The sequence below is a fragment of the Sapajus apella genome, unplaced genomic scaffold (assembly GCF_009761245.1).
Source record: "Sapajus apella isolate SASKATOON/1434 unplaced genomic scaffold, GSC_monkey_1.0 scaffold146, whole genome shotgun sequence".
NCBI lineage: Eukaryota > Metazoa > Chordata > Mammalia > Primates > Cebidae > Sapajus > Sapajus apella.
In genome coordinates this window covers 1,809,734-1,826,664 of record NW_022437086.1, presented here as the reverse complement: position 1 = coordinate 1,826,664, position 16,931 = coordinate 1,809,734, and the positions used below count along the sequence as shown (strand labels likewise).

Below are 16,931 nucleotides of genomic sequence, written 5' to 3'. Positions count from 1 at the left end.
AAAAACCCAAAGGTGTCCTAATGACCTGCCATAAGAAATAGGTCCACTTGCTATATGGAAAACCCAGAAGTTATCCATACCTTGATTATCATGGGAATATTCTCACCTCTATCAGCCAATAGGAGGCTGGTGGGCACTTAAATTCCTTCAAGAACATTTTATTTGTTTCTTGCTTTTTTTCTGAGACAGGGTCTCACTCTATTGCCCAGGCTGGAATGCAGTGGTACAATCTTAAGCTCACTGTAGCCTCAACCTACCAGGTTCAAGCAATCCTCTGACCTAAGCCTTGCAAGTATCTGGGATTACAGGTGCATGCCACAATGCCTGGCTAATTTTCCTAATTTTTCATAAAGATAGTCCCAGGCTGGTTTTCAACACCTGAGCTCATGCGATTCTCCTGCCTCAGCCTGATGTGCTGAGATTATAGGTATGAGCCACTGCACCCAACGAAAGAATTTTTTAAAAAGCCTTCTGGTAACCAAATAATCAAAGGTTATTCTTCCAAGGCCCAGGCCTCCTGTATGAAGCCTTTCCTGATTATTCCAGCTTCCACTGCGTTCTAGCCCTTCTCCTGATTCACTTATAGTCTATCACGGGTTTAGTACTGTTTTATGTTTTACTAAACAGTACTGTTTAGTACTGTTTTAAAACATGTAACACCATGTTTTGTAAGTGTATTTTTCACATCCCTTATCAAGCACTTATATAGCATCTCCTTTGTGGCAGGAACTATTATAAGTGCTTGATAAATGTTTGTTAACTCTTTTTTATCTTTGTCTCTTCCATAACGCCAAAATTCCAAAGGGAAGAGACCAAATCTTAGCCTTTTTTTTTTTTTTTTAAGCAAAGTCTCCCTTTGTTGTCCAGACTGGAGTGCAGTGGCGTAATCTTGGCTCACTGCAGGCTCCACCTCCAGGATTCAAGTGATTCTCCCGCCTCAGCCTCCCGAGTAGCTGGGATCACAGGTGCCCACCACCATGTCCGGCTAATGTTTTTGTATTTTTAGTAGAGATGGGGTTTCACCATGTTGGCCAGACTGGTCTCAAACTCCTGACTTCAAGTGATCCACCAGCCTTGGCCTCCCAAAGTGCTGGGATTACAGGCGTGAGCCACCGCACTGGGCCCATCTTAGGCATGTTCTTTTCTTTTTTCTTGAGAAGGAGTCTCACTCTGTCGCCAAGGCTGGAGTGCAGTGGCACGATCTCAGCTCACTGCAACCTCCACCTGTCGGATTCAAGCAATTCTCACTCCTCAGCCCCCTGAGTAGCTGGGACTACAAGTACGCACCACTATGCCTGCATGCCCGGCTAATTTTTTGTATTTTGTAGTGATGCAGTTTCACCATGTTGCCCAGGCTAGTCTTGAACTCCTGAGCTCAGGAAATCCACCCACCTCGGCCTCCCAAAGTGCTGGTATTACATGCATGAGCCACTGCACCCAGCCACCTTAGTCATTTTCTAGTTCTTCCCAGCAGTTTAGCACAATGCTAGACTAACAACAGCCACTGAAAACATCTGTAAACTAACAGCAATAGAAGATGTGAAGTTAGCAATGAAAACTTCAACAGGATAAGCCTGACTAAAAATTACAAGTTTGTAAATATTAGGCCTTACAGTGTTTTCACGGTTTCTCGTTCTTACAGGCTTTGGAGACAGTACTTCAAACCAAGTGCTTCAACATGTAAAGATGCAGTAGAAATGATTCACATAGTCCAAACCCAACAAAAAAAGACACATGTGCAAGACTACAATACAGTACAACATAGTAAAAGCATACACGGTGCACCCCCTTTTGGTCACAGCAGTTGCCTGAGCAGTCTAAATGGAGAGGGACTACCACATACCTGAAAGTCCAATCTGATGCCCTAAGATTGTTGAGTACAGATGGGTGACGTTCCGGGAATACCCTCCGAAGGGTTTTAGTGGGTCCAAGGTGAGGGTGATTGCAACTGAGATGTTCACCGGGCCTGAGTCCTCCAGGGCCTGGGGGGACTGCGTGGAAGCTCGGGCCTGCCCGCTGGTCATGGTGCTTTCCGGAGTTGTGGTGTCGTTTGTGAGATGCTTTAGCGTTTCGTTCTCTGATACACACAAGTCCAAATCATTGAACCGTAGCAGAAAAGTATTCCAATCCTTCAGGAAAGTGAAATAAAGAAAAACGAGCATGAGCAGTGCCTGTCTCCCACTGCATAGGTGAGAGCTGGTGTGGCACCACAACACATCAGCAAACTGCAATTCAGAGCCGGTCATTTAAGATCACGACATCACCTTCTTCACAGGCTGTGGCTTTCCTAATCACTTTTATATCCATAACCTAAAATGTGAACTCTGCATTGGCACAAGATACTCAATAAACTGTGAAATCAAATCAATTTATTCAAGAAAATGTTTTTTAAAAATTCAGCATATTACACTTAGAGAAAATGATCTAGCCTCAGAACGAAACTTGAAAAGAAAGCTTGAATAGAAGTATTAATCCAAATTCATCTTGCAATTACAATTCTTTTTTTTTTTTTATAAGGCCACCTTAAATAATTTCCCAAAAGTTCAATTTCATACACCTTGCTCTCTCTCCTTCTCTAGGACACGAAACAGCAGTGAATACCAATATTCATTTGGGACATTTCTCTTCTTCATATGGACTTTTGATGACAGCTTAGAGCAACAACAATTTCAAAAAGGAAGGGGACAGGTGTGGTGCCTATAATCCCAGCATTTTGGGAGGCTGAGGCAGGCAGATCATTTGAAATCAAGAATCTGAGACCAATTTGAGTAACATGGTGAAAACCCTTCTCTACTAAAAATACAAATATTAGGCCAGGCTTGATGGCTCACACTTTTAATCCCAGCACTTTGGGAAGCCAAGGTGGGTGGATCACAAGGTCAAGAGTTCAAGATCAGCCTGGCCAAGATGTTGAAACCCCCGTCTCTGCTAAAAATATAAAAAGTAGCCAGGCATGGTGGCACATGCCTATAATCCCAGCTACTTAGGAGGCTGAGACAGGAGAACTGCTTGAATCTAGGAGGCAGAGGTTGCAGTGAGCCAAGATCATGCCATTGCACTCCAGCCTGGGTGACAGAGAGAGACTCTGTCTCCAAAAAAAAAATAGCCAGGTGTGGTGGCGCATGCCTGTAATCCCAGCTGCTTGGGAGGCTGAGCACGAGAATCATTGGAAGGGAGGTGGAGGCTGCAGCGAACCGAGATCGCACTATTGCACTCCAGCCTCAGCCTGGGTGTCAGAATGATACTCCATCTCAAAAAAAAAAAAAAAAAAAGAAGAAGTCATTTGAGCAACCCCTAGCCAGCCCAGTAAGTCTACCCTTACACCATCAGTTTAACTGTATGTGACATTTAGTAAGACAGCAACTGAATCTATCAAATTACATTTTCCCTAACATCTACAAACTCAGCTGACCATTCTAGTACATTAGGGTTGAAAATGGACATTCTAGTTTCAGTCCTTTATAGTCCAAGGCATGAAGAAACTGAGGCCCAGGGCAAATTAGGGACTCTCAATTCTACTTCAAGGTAGAATCAGCATTAAGCTCTGATTCACAGCCCCAAATGTTTCCCATACACCTCTGGCTTTCCTACAACCTAGGATCCTCATGTGAAAATAAAAATCACAAAATTAATCATAACCAAAGCTCTGCAGCATCTCAGCAATGAGCTCCTACACAGCTGGAGTCCACGTTGAATAGCCAGCTAAAGCCAATGCCAGGCCTAATTTGGATTATTAAGGGCTAATTATCCAGGCTGCATAGTAACCATTGGCCTTGGCCAAGTGTTGAACATGGATTCAACCTCTGTGGGAAAGAAACAGCAGAGCTTTGGTTCTGAATAGAATATTCATTTTCAGCCCCAATGTGGGGGCAGTTTAAAGATTCAGGTAGGATCAGAAAAGAGGGAGAATTAGGCCAACCAGTATGTCTCTTAGCAAGAAACTCTGGTAGAAATAGTTAAAACTTGTTATATGAACTGTGCTAGAAAGAGCTCACATGTACAGGCTGTCTCCTGCCGAGATCCCCTAAGATCCAGAATGCCCTAGGGCACAAGAGAAAGCTACCATCTCAGTTACAAGGAACAGCCCTCTCCTCTCCTTGAGAGGCAAACTCAATGCGGCCACCATGCACTACCAGTCCCACCCCACCTCCACCACCAACAAACTCTGCAAAAACAAAGAGCAAGAGAAGGCCCCAGAGGAATCTATTAAAAGACAAGAATTAGGCCAGGCGCAGTGGCTCACACCTGTAATCCTGGCACTTTGGGAGGCCAAGGCAGGCAGATCGCCTGAGGTCAGGCGTTTGAGACCAGCCTGGCCAACATAGCAAAACCCTGCCTCTACTAAAAAGACAAAAATTAGCCAGGTGTGGTGGCAAGTGCCTATAATCCCACTACTTGGGAGGCTGAAGCAGGACAATGGCTTGAACCCGGGAGGTAGAGGTTACAGTGAGCTGAGATTGCACCACTGCACTCCAGACTGGGTGACAGAGCGAGACTCTGTCTCAAAAAAACCACACACAAATATAACTGGAAATTAGATCTTGTTTTTCAATTTCTTTAGTATTCCTTCTTATCTCATGAAAAAAATCATCAGTACAGCTGATAAAACTCCATGATGATATGTGGCTTCAAAATACCAGATGTTCAGTTTGCTAAAACAGCAATGAACCCATTTGAGATGGAATATCAAAGAAGTGAGTTCTCTAGCTTTTGACACAGATCATTTTACAAACATACCCTCCAAAATCCATCTGTGTTTCACTGCTGAAATAGTCTACATGAAACCAGTAGCATTATTTAAATTGAACAATACTTATCTAGGTATTTCCTAACAAAGTGAGTCCTGGGGACATGGAAAACAGAAAATTCTGAATAAATACTGACCTTTCTCACTAGGAGAGAAAGGCCAAAACCCAAGAAAGCTATATGGCAAGCCACAGGATGTTGCCCTACTCCTCAAGGACCAGCCAGCCCGGGAAAAGTCAGAACATACTGTACCTCCGCCATTTCTGGTGATTTAATCTCCTTGATTTTGAAGAAATAGCCCAGGGTCAGGAAAGCTATGGCCATGGCGCTCACGCTGATCATGAAGACCACCAGGGGAGGCCGACTGCTGATGTATACCTTCAGGTTCTCCAGGGGATTGATGCTAAACATTATTCTGATCAGCTCCACCTGAAAGAAATTCATCAGAAACCTCATCCACTGACTTGCCAAAAGGAAAGCTATGATTCTTTTGTTTCTTTTCATGGCCTTGAGGGGTGAGCTGGGTGGGGCACTCATTACTGAATTTTAGAAATGTCTGATTATAACTTCATCGAAAAGATGAGAAGGAAAAAACACTAAAGGTGAACTGCCATTACCTCAAAGTGGTAGGATCCTGAAAGATACATTGTCTCTTTCAGTTTGTATCTTCTAAATATTGTTTGTGGGTATTTTTGTTTGTTTGCTTTAAAAACAGGGTCTCTGGGCAGGGTGCAGTGGCTCACGCCTATAATCCCAGCACTTTGGGAGGCTGAGGTGGGCAGATCACAAGATCAGGAAATCAAGACCAGCCTGACCAACATGGTGAAACCCCATCTCTACTAAAAATACAAAAGTTAGCTAGGTGTGGTGGTACAGACCTGTAATCCCAGCTACTTGGGAGGCTGAGGCAGAAGAATCACTCGAACCTGGGAGGCAGAGGTTGCAGTGAGCTGAGATCATGCCACTGCACTCCAGCCTGGGCGACAGAGCGAGACTCCATCTCAAAAATAAACAAAGAAGCAAACAAAAAAAACCCAGGATTTCTCACTCTGTCACCCAGGCTGGAGTACAGTGGTACGATCATAGCTCACTGCAGCTCCGAACCCCTGAGCTAAAGTGATTCTCCCACTTCAACCTCCCGAGTAGCTAGGATTAAAGGTACATACCACTACGCCCTGCTAATTTATTAAGAGATGTGGGGGTCTTGTTATGTTGCCCAGGCTGGTCTTGAACTCCTGGCCTTAAGCAATACTCCTGCCTCAGCCTCCCTTAAAGTTTTGGGATTACAGGTGTAAGTCACCATACCCAGCCTCAAATCTTCCAAATATTCTATGATAAATTGTGTTACTTCCATATCACTTAAGAAAAGGTTTAGGTGTGTCAGTAATATGACACAAATACAACACATACAGAAAGAAACTGAGGATGCTCTCATTTCCTGCCATTGAAAAGCTGAATTCAATTCAACGTTCTGTCTTGTTCACTGCCACAGGGCTAATGGCCATCCCAGCCCTACTTAAAAGCCTCCTAAGTCTAGACCTAGAGGAGGCTGGTGATAATAGCTCCCTGTCATGGCCCACAGGGTTCCAGGACTCAGAAACCCTGCCAGTCTCCCTGACTGTATTGCCATTTACTCCTCCTCCTCCGTCCTGGGCTCTGGCCACGCTGGCCTCGGTATTCTTCAGGATGGTCTGGTCAACTTCTGGGAGGAAAGCAGCTGGGATGCTGACAGGAATTGCACCCAATCTGCAGATCGGTTTGGGGAGTACTGCTCTCTCAATAATGTTCTTTGCTAGTCCGATAGCCTGCGATGCCTTTCCATTTATTTAGGTTCTTTAACAGTGTTTTCTGTTTTCACAGTGTTAAGGCTGCACTTCTTTTATTAAGATTATTCCTAAGTATTTAATGCTTCTGGCCATTTTTTACCACGATCTAGCTGAAGACTTTTTCACCTCCCTGGATGCTTTTCCCAAACATTTCTGCATGCTTTCTCTTCTTAAAACACAAGTCTATGTTTGGGCATGGTGGCTTACGCGTGTAATCCCAGCACTTTGGGAGGCTGAGGTGGGTGGATCACTTGAGGTCATGAGTTCGAGGCCAGCCTGGCCAACATGGCAAAACCCCATCTCTACTAAAAATACAAAAATTAGCCGGGTGTCATGGTGCACACCTGTAATCCCAGCTACTTGAGAGGCTGAGGCAGGAGAATCGCTTGAAACCAGGAGGAGGAGGTTGTAGTGAGCCAAGATCATACCACTGCACTCCAGCCTGAGTGACAGAGTAAGACTCTGTCTCAATTAAAAAAAAAAAAAAAAATCAAATCTGAATAGCCAGCTCCTCAGAGCACGCCTTCCCCGATCACTTTCAGCCTGCTTTGTTTCCTTCATATTGTTTAGTGTCAACCAAGAGCACAGTTATTTTTCTACTTGTTTATTGTCTGTTACCCCGAATTTGTGAGCCCCATGAGAGCGGAGATTTTGCTCCTCTTGTTCACAGCTGCAGCCCTGGCCCCTGGTCCCTAGAACAGCAGCTAGCACACATGAGCACTTAAAACTATGAGAAGACTGCAACAACATTAGCAAAAAACAATTTTTAAAAAACATTTGTACCAGCTTTTAAATTTTAGAGACAAAAAGATGCATCAACAGTCCGAAAAACCAACAGCAACAGCCAGGTACAGTGGCTCATGCCTATAATCCCAGCACTTAGGGAGGCCCAGCGAGCTGGAGGATTGCTTGAGCTCAGGAGTTCAAGACCAGCCTGGGCAATAGTGACAGCCTCTCTATGAAAAATTTAAAAATCAGACGGGCATAGGGTGCATGCCTGTCGTCCCAGCTACTCAGGAGGCTGAGGCAGGAGGATCACTTGCCCCCAGGAGGTCAAAGCTGCAGTGAGTCATGATCATCCCACTGCACTTCAGCCTGGTTGACAGAGTGAGACCTAGTCTCAAAAGAAAGAAAGAAAGAAAAAAAAGGGTAGAACTAATACCAACCACCTGCAATAAGCCAGGCTGTGTACATCTGTCCTCACTAGAGAGACTTGAGATGGAAAGTAGCATCCTTTCCCCGCTCCCCAGAAGCAAACTCAGTTCTTACGTCGGCAAGTACCACTATCCATGCACATTTTGTGTACTATGTGTACACACAAATCAATACAATTACTGTTATGCATGTAAAAATCTGGGGGAGACGGTACCTGTATGTATCATTTTCCACGGCACCGTCACTCAACACTCTGTTTTTCTGACATCCGTGTTGATCTCTGCTGATCTAGTTTGCTGACTCTCACTGCTGTATATATGCAGTTCTGTGGTTGAATTATCCCAGTCTGAGGGGCCCAGCTGGGTTCGTTACTGTTTCACCCACAAAGGGCACCGCGACGGGTACAAGAGTGGCTCTAGTACAAGGTCACAGAGTAGGGCCCGTTGTCAACTTGATACTGTCAGACGACTCTCCAAGGAGACCAACCAGTTTATACTTCCCCAGCAATGAAGGAGCCTGCTCCTTTTCATGAGCTTTGTGCCAACACTTGATCCCCTAAGGTATATTAATTTGATCCAAAAAGACAGATGTGACATTATATCTCTACTGTTTCAAATTGCATCTCCCTGAAACAGTATCTGTTCACTTTTTTAATCAGCCACTTAGGCCCATTCTTAAGCGAAATGCCTGAATCCTCTAGTAATTTACTAATACAGTGTTAGTCTATTTCTTATTGATATTTAGAAATTCCTTTTGCATTTCGGGTACTAAGCCTTTAACACTTTTATTGTATTATTTATTTATTTATTTATTTTTTCTGGGAACACCCTGACGAAGCCTTTAACACTTTTATTGTATTATTTATTTATTTATTTTTTCTGGGAACACCCTGACGAAGCCTTTAACAGTTTTATATGTTTTGTTTTGTTTTGTTTTTTGAGACGGAGTTTCGTTCTTGTTACCCAGGGTGAAGTGCAATGGCGCGATCTTGGCTCACCGCAACCTCCGCCTTCTGGGTTCAGGCAATTCTCCTGCCTCAGCCTCCCGGGTAGCTGGGATTACAGGCACGCGCCACCATGCCCGGCTAATTTTTTGTAGTTTTAGTAGAGAGGGTGTTTCACCATGTTGACCAGGATGGTCTCAATCTCTTGACCTCGTGATCCACCCGCCTTTGCCTCCCAAAGTGCTGGGATTACAGGCGTGAGCCACCGCGCCCGGCCTAACAGTATTATATGTTACACATAATTAATCCAAGTCTGGATTTTCTCTAATATGGTTTATGGTATCTTTTGCCATATGAAAGGTTTTGGCATTTTTAATGGTACTATTAAGAAATAATTCACATACCACACAATTCACCCATTGAAAGTACACAATTCAATTTTTGGTATATTCACCGAATTGAATGACAATCTCCAGTCAATTTTCAAATGTTTTCATTGCCCCATAAAGCAAGCCCAACATATAACAGATAAACAAAAAAATTAAAAGAAATTAAAACGTACCACCAGAGAAAAATCACCTTCGCTAAAAAATGGATGGATGGATGGCTGGATGGATGGAAGGAAGGAAGGAGGGAAAGAGGGAGGGAGGCAGGGAGGGAGGAAAGGAGAGAAGGAGGGAGGGAGGGAAGAAACAACCACGAAACAACCAAAAAACAAGTAACAAAATGGCAGGAGCAAATCCTTACTTATCAGTAACAACACTGAATGTAAATGGACTAAACTCTCCAATCAAAAGACAGAGTGGCTGAATGAATTAAAAAACCAGACCAAACGATCTACAAGAAACACACCTCACCTATGAAGACACACATCAAATGAAAATAAAGAAATGGAAAAAGATATTCCATGCAAATGGAAATCAAAAAAAAGGAGCAGGGCGGAAGTGGCTATAATTAATCAGACTAAACAGATTTCAAGACAAGAACTATAAAAAGACAAAGGAGGTCAAAAGTCAATTCAACAAGATGATGTAACAATTATAAATACATACGTACCCAACACTGGAGCATCCACATACATAAAGCAAATATCAGAACTAAAGGGAAAGACAGACCCCAGTACAATCATAGCTGGAGACTTCAACACTCCGCTTTCAGCATTGGACAGATCATCCAGACAGAAAACCAACAAAGAAATGACTTAATCTGCACTACAGACCAAATGGACCTAATCAGATCACAGGGATCATACCCCAAAATAGACTGTATATTAGGCCACAAAATAAGTCTTATTTTTTTTAAAAAATATGAGATTTTTTCTCTCCTCTCCCCAAAAAAAAAAAAAAAAAAAGAAATTGTATCGAGTATCTTATTTTATCACAATGGAATAAAACCAGAAATCAATTACAAGAGGAATTCTGGAAACTATACAAACACACGGAAATTAAACAATATCCTCCTGGATGGTCAGTGTAGGTCAATGAAAAAATTAAGAAGGGAATTAAAAAGTGTCTTGATCAAAATGCACATTTGTCAATAGCAGGAAACCTAAAGTGTCTTGAAAACAAATGAAAATGAAAACGTACCAAAACCCATGGGATCCAGTGAAAGCAGTACCAAGAGGAAAGTTTATAGCTATAAGCACCTACATTAAAAAAAAAGTAGAAAAACATCAATAAGCAACCTAACAATGCATCTTAAAGAATTACAAAAACGAGCAAACCAAACACAAAATTAGCAGAAGAAATAATAAAGATTAGAGCAGAAACAAATTTGAAACCAAAAAAGAAAAAAAAAAATACAGAAGATCAATGAAACAAAGAGTTGCTGTTCTGAACCAGACTAACTCAGAAAAATGAGAGACAAGATCCAAATAAATAGTATCAAACATGAAAAAGGAGACATGAAACCAACATCATAGGAATTCAAAGGATCATTTAGGCTACTATGTGCAACTGCATACCAAGTGGAAAGCCTAGAAGAAATGGATGAATTCCTACACACACACCACCTACCAAGACCTGATGGTTTCACTGCTGAATTCTACCAAACACTGAAAGAAGAATACCAATCCTACTGAAACTATCTCAAAAAACAGAGAAAGAGGGAGTACTTCCAAACTCATTCTAGGAGGCCAGTATTACCCTGATACCAAAAGCAAATATACATCAAAAAAGAGAAAATGACAGAGCAATATCCCTAATGAAGATTGTTGCAAATCTCCTCAACAAAATATTGGCAAACCAAATTCAACAAAACATTAAAAAGATCATTCGTCACGACCAAGTGGATTTAACCCTGGGAAGCAAGGATGGTTCAACATATGCAAACAAATCAAAGTGATTCAGCATATCAGCAGAACAAAGGACAAAAACCATATGATCATTTGAACCGATGCCAAAAATGCATTTGATAAAATTAAACTTATCTTCATGATACAAACCCTCAAAAAACTGGGCTTAGAAGAAACATATGTCACACGATAAAAGCTATATGCGACAGGCCCACAACTAGTATCATACTGAATGGGGAAAAACTGAAAGCCTTTCCTCTAAGATCTGGAACACAGCAAGGATGCCCACTATCCTCACTGTTATTCGACATAGTACTGGAAGTCCTAGCTACAGCAATCAGACAAGAAATACAGGGAATCCAAACTGGAAAGGAAGAAGATAAATTATCCTTGTTTGCAGACGGTATGATCTTGTATTTGGAAAAACCTAAATACTCCACCAAAAAACTAGTAGAACTGATAGGCAAATTCAGTACAGTTGCAGGATACAAAATCAACCACAAATATCAGTAGCATTTCTATGTGCCAACAGAGAGCAATCTAAAAAAGAAATCCAGAAGCCAGGCACGAGTGCTCACGCCTATGATCCCAGCACTTTGGGAGGCTGAGGCAGGTGGATCGCTTGAGGCCAGGAGTTCAAGGCCTACCTGGTAAACATGGTGAAACCCCATCTCCACTAAAAAAACACAGAAATTAGCCAGGCATGATGGTGTACATCTGTAATCCCAGTTACTGGGGAGGATGAGGCACGAGAATCCCTTGAAACTGGGAAGCGGAGGTTGCAGTGAGCCAAGATCATGCCATTGCATTCCAGCCTGGTGACAGAGTGAGACTCTGTCTCAAAAAAAAGGAAAAAAAAAAAGAAAAAAAACTGAAGCACACTTCTATTTCAAGTCTGCAAAGAGATTTTCATTATAAGTGTTATGGTTTAATGAATACTTCACCTGCAACCTCTAACCAATCAGTTTTCCTCCTTTAATCTAACTATGTTGATTTTTTTCATGTTAACTCATATTTGCACTCCTTGGAAAAGTTTAATCACAATTTTTAAAAGAATACACTGCTGGTACACGTATGCTAAACTGTATTATGAATTTTTACATCAATTCATAAGTGAGATAAGGAAACTATAAACCACTATCATACTCTCTCTCCAAGACTGTACATCAGCCCTCCCCATCTATGCGGGATCCACATCCACAGATTCAACCAACTGTAGACTAAAAATATTCAAAAAATAAAGTAAGGCTGAGCACAGTGGCTCATGCCTGTAATCCCAGCACTTTGGGAGGCCCAGGCGGGAGGATCACTGGAGGTCTGAAATTTGATACCAGCCTGGCCAACATGATGAAACCCCATCTCTACTCAAAACACAAAAATTAGCTGGGCATGGTGGCACGTGGGTAACAAAAGCAAAACACTGTCTCAAAAAACCAACAAGCAAAAAACATTTAAAATACATTTAAAAACAATAAAATAATAAAAAATACACATTAAAAAATAATACAATATACTGGGCACAGTGGCTCACACCTGTAATTCCAGCACTTTGGGAGGCCAAGGAGGGTAGATCACAAGGTCAGGAGTTCAAGACCAGCCTGGCCAACACAGTGAAACCCTATCTCTACTAAAAATACAAAAATTAGCCGGGTGTGATGGCACGCACCTATAGTCCCATCTACTCGGGAGGCTGAGGCAGGAGAGTGGCTTGAACCCAGGAGGTGGAGGTTGCAGTGAGCTGAGACTGTGCCACTGCATTCCCACTCCAGCCTGGATGACAGAGTAAGACTCTGTCTCAAAACAAAACAAAAAAAGTATAAAAACTATTTACATAATACTTGCATTGTATTAGGTACTATAAGTAATCTAGTGATGATTTAAAGAAAATGGAGCCAGGCAGGTAGGTGGCTCACATCTGTAATCCCAGCACTTTGGAAGGCCAAGGTAGGCGGATCACCTGAGATCAGTAGTTCGAGGCCAGCATGGCCAACAGGGTGAAACCCCATCTCTACTAAAAATATGAAAGTCAGTCAGATATGGTAGCATGCACCTGTAATCCCAGCTACTTTGGAGGTTGAGGCAAGTGAACATCTGGTACCCAGGAAGCAGCAGATGCAGTGATTGGAGATTGCACCACTGCACTCCAGCCTGGGTGACAGAGCAACACTCCATCTCAAAAATAATAACAACAATAATAATCTAGAAAAAACACTAGTTAGGTTAAGATTAATAGGATTCGGCCGGGCACGGTGGCTCACACCTGTAATCCCAGCATTCTGGGAGGCCTAGGCAGGCGGATCACCGGGTTGGGAAATCGAGACCATCCCATCTAATATGGTGAAAACTTGTCTCTACTAAAATTACAAAAAATTAGCTGGGCTTAGTAGCATGTGTAATCCCAGCTGCTCCGGAGGCTGAGGCAAGAGAATCATGTGAACCTGGGAAGCGAAGGTTGCAGTGAGCGGAGATTATGCCACTGTACTCCAGCCTGGGCAACAGAGTAAGACTCTGTCTCAAAAAAAAAAAAATTAATAGAATTCATAAATAAAAACATCAACAGTGAATTAGAGTTCTATTTATTAAGCAAGAACAACACCTTAATCTTTTCTTTGGATACAGAGTCTTACTCTGTTGCCTGTGCTGGAATATAGTGGCATGATCTCTGCTCACTGCAACCTCCGCCTCCTGGGTTAAGTGATTCTCCTGCCTCAGCCTCCTGAGTAGCTGGGATTACAGGCACATGCTATCACGCCTGGCTAATTTTTTTTTTTTTTTTTGTTTTTTTTTTTTTTTTTAAGTAGAGACGGGGTTTCACCATGTTGGCTAGGCTGGTCTCAAAATCCTGTCCTCAAGCGATCCGCCCACCTTGGCCTCCCAAAGTGTTGGAATTAGAGGTGTGAACAATCGCACCCAGCCCAAAACTTTAATCTGATATAAAAATGAGTAAGACTCATTTTCTATCTGGAACTACAATTATTAAACATTCAGAAAAATAATAGAAAAATCTGAATTAGAATTCATTCACTTCAAGGAAAACGGTCAATAAAAGCACATCACACAAGAATTTACACAGTTACATTAACACAAAATGGCAAATATTGTCAACATAAGCCAATTTAATATAGGAAAACATCCAGTACAGGATAATTATACTCACTAAAAAAGTAGAAAAATGGGCTGGGCTCGGCAGCTCATGTCTGTAATCCCAGCACTTCAGGAGGCCAAAGCAGGTGGATCACCTGAGGTAAGGAGTTCAAGACCAGCCTGACCAACATGGTGAAATCCATCCCTACTAAAAATACAAAAATTAGCTGGCCATGGTGGTAAAAAAGTAAAAGAATGTTTGAATAAAACTATTAAGATTCCAAACATTTTACAAGCTTAAAATTTCTTTTTACCATTCATAAGCATTTTTAAATAGGAAATTAATGAACGCTAAATAAATGTACTACCTCTGCTAAGAGTCACAGGAGAGTTTCTGTAAGCGAAACAGTGGCAAATGTTAGTCCTAATTAATGAATAAATTAAGTTCTGTTTAGCGAAAAGAAAAGGAGATAAAAGAAAGCACACTATCTGACACCTCCCCCTAAATTCATTCCAACTCCAATTAGGGCATCCTGGTATTGACCAAGATAAAGAAACAAATGACCATCACTGGGAAGCTGCCTCTCTGAAAAGTCCAGGGATTTAAGGTACACAAAACACAGCCAAAAGGCCGTGATTAAAATCTATCAGCACAGTGCCTTTTATCTCCGAGACTGACTCAACCAAGACGCAAAACATCAGATGGCACTTTAAGTAAGCAAAAGGCAATACCAAGATTATCCCAAAGGTATCTCTAGCAACCACAAGTTACCAGAACACAAGTTCCTTAAAAAGGGGCGAGAAAGGGCTGTGTTATAAACTTCCTGGAGACCAGCTTGGCCATACGTACCAACAGTGTTAGAATCTGGCATATTTTATCTCCAACATTCTACTTCTAAGAACTAAACCTAAGGAAACACCCATTACTCCAAAGATTTAACTACTGAGAGTTATTTTTGGAGTATTTGCAACTGTTTAAAAAAAAAAAAAAAAGGAAAACCACATATCCAATAACAGCAAGGAACAACTGAATAAAGTAGGATTTCTCCCCAGCATCACACCCATTAAAAACACAAGATCTGCGGCGGGGCGCCGTGGCTCACACCTGTAATCCTAGAACTTTGAGAGGCCAAGGCAGGTGGATCACCTGGGGTCAGGAGTTCAAGACTGGCCTGACCAACATAGCAAAACCCCGTCTCTACTAAAAATACAAAAAATTAGCCAGGCATAGTGGCCGGCATCTGTAATCCCAGCTACTCAGGAGGCTGAGGCAGGAGAATCACTTGAACCCAGGAGGCAGAGGTTGTGGTGAGCTGAGATCCCACCATTGCACTCCAGCCTGGGCAACAAGAGCGAGGCTCCATCTCAAAAACAAAACAAAACAAAAACCACAAGATCTGGACGTGGTGGCGCATACCTGTAGTTCCAGCTACTTGGGGGGCTGAGGCAGGAGGATGGCTTGAACCTGGGAGTTTGAGGCTGCAGTGAGCTATGATTATGCCACTGCAATTTAGCCTGGGTAACAGATTGAGATCCTGTCCCCCAACCCCCCAAAAAAAGGGAAGCTGGGCACAGTAGCTCACACCTATAATCCCAGCACTTGGGAAGGCCGAGGTGGGCAGATCACCTGAGGTCAGCAGTTCGAGACCAGCCTGGCCAACATGGTGAAACTTTATCTCTATTAAAAATACAAAAAATTAGCTGGGTGTGGTGCACAAGCCTGTAGTCCCAGTTACTTGGGAGGCTGAGGCACAGACTGTTTTAACCTGGGAGGCAGAGGTTGCAGTGAGCTGAGATTGTGCCACTACACTCCACTCTGGGTGAGAGAGAGAGAGAGAGACTCTCTGTCTCAAAAAAATAAACAAATAAAACAAAAAACAATACCCACAGGATCTAAAATATCACATACAGTGGCCATAAAAAAGAATAAAGTTGATTGGGCACAGTGGCTCATGCCTATAAACCTAACACTTTGGGAGGCCAAGGCGGGTGGACTGCCTGAGCTCAGGAGTTCGACACCAGCCTGGGCAACACAGTGAAGCCCTATCTCTACTAAAAATACAAAAAATTAGCCAGGCTTGGTGGCGTGCGCTTGTAAACCGAGCTACTCGGGAGGCTGAGACAGAAGAATCGCTTGAACCCGGGAAGCGGGGGTTCCACTGAGCCAAGATTTCGTCACTGCACTCCAGCCTGGGTGACAGACTCCATCTCAAAAAAAATAAAATAAAAAAAGAATAACGTCATGTTGCCTGCAGCAACATGGATAGAGCTAGAGACCATTATCTTCAGTGAAGTGAGAAACAGAAAATCTAATACCGCATGTTCTTACTTATAAGTGAGAGCTAAATAATGGGTATACATGGGTTCGATGGAAATAGTAAACACCAGTGACTCCAAGATGGGGGTGGGGCTGAAATATCACTCATCAGGTACAATGCTCACTATTTGGGTAATGGGAACACTAGAAGTCCAACCCCACCAATATGCAGTATGTACATGTAACAAACACGCATGTGTAACTCCTGAATCTAAAATAGAGTAAAATTTAAAAATAAACTGGACACAGTAGCTCATGCCTGTAACCTCAGCAGTTTAGGAGGCTGAGGCAGGTGGATCACTTGTCAGGAGTTCAAGACCAGCCTGGCCAATATGGTGAAACCCCATCTCTACTAAAAATACAAAAATTAGCCAGGCATGGTGGTGCATGCCTATAATCCCAGCTACTCGGGAGGCTGAGGCAGTAGAATCGCTTGAAGCCAGGAGGCAGAGGTTGCAGTGAGCTGAGATAGCGCCATTGCACTCCAGCCTGGACGACGGTGAGACTCCGACTAAAAAACAAACAGCCGGGTGTGGTGGCTCACGCCTGTAATCCAAGCACTTTGGA

The 16,931-nt window shown here is 42.6% G+C and overlaps 1 protein-coding gene across 1 annotated transcript in view; it reads right to left on the bottom strand.

The window, feature by feature from the left end:
• TMEM248 (transmembrane protein 248) overlaps positions 1-16,931 on the bottom strand; it is a 42,113-nt gene that overhangs the window by 14,049 nt on the left and 11,133 nt on the right. Inside the window, exons 2-4 of the mRNA XM_032264778.1 lie at positions 4,999-5,175; positions 1,834-2,129; positions 1,497-1,578 (exon numbers count right to left, since the gene is read on the bottom strand). Coding sequence (XP_032120669.1) covers positions 1,497-1,578; positions 1,834-2,129; positions 4,999-5,157 — 537 coding nt within the window. The 5' untranslated portion in view covers positions 5,158-5,175. The remainder of the gene's footprint in view (positions 1-1,496; positions 1,579-1,833; positions 2,130-4,998; positions 5,176-16,931) is intronic.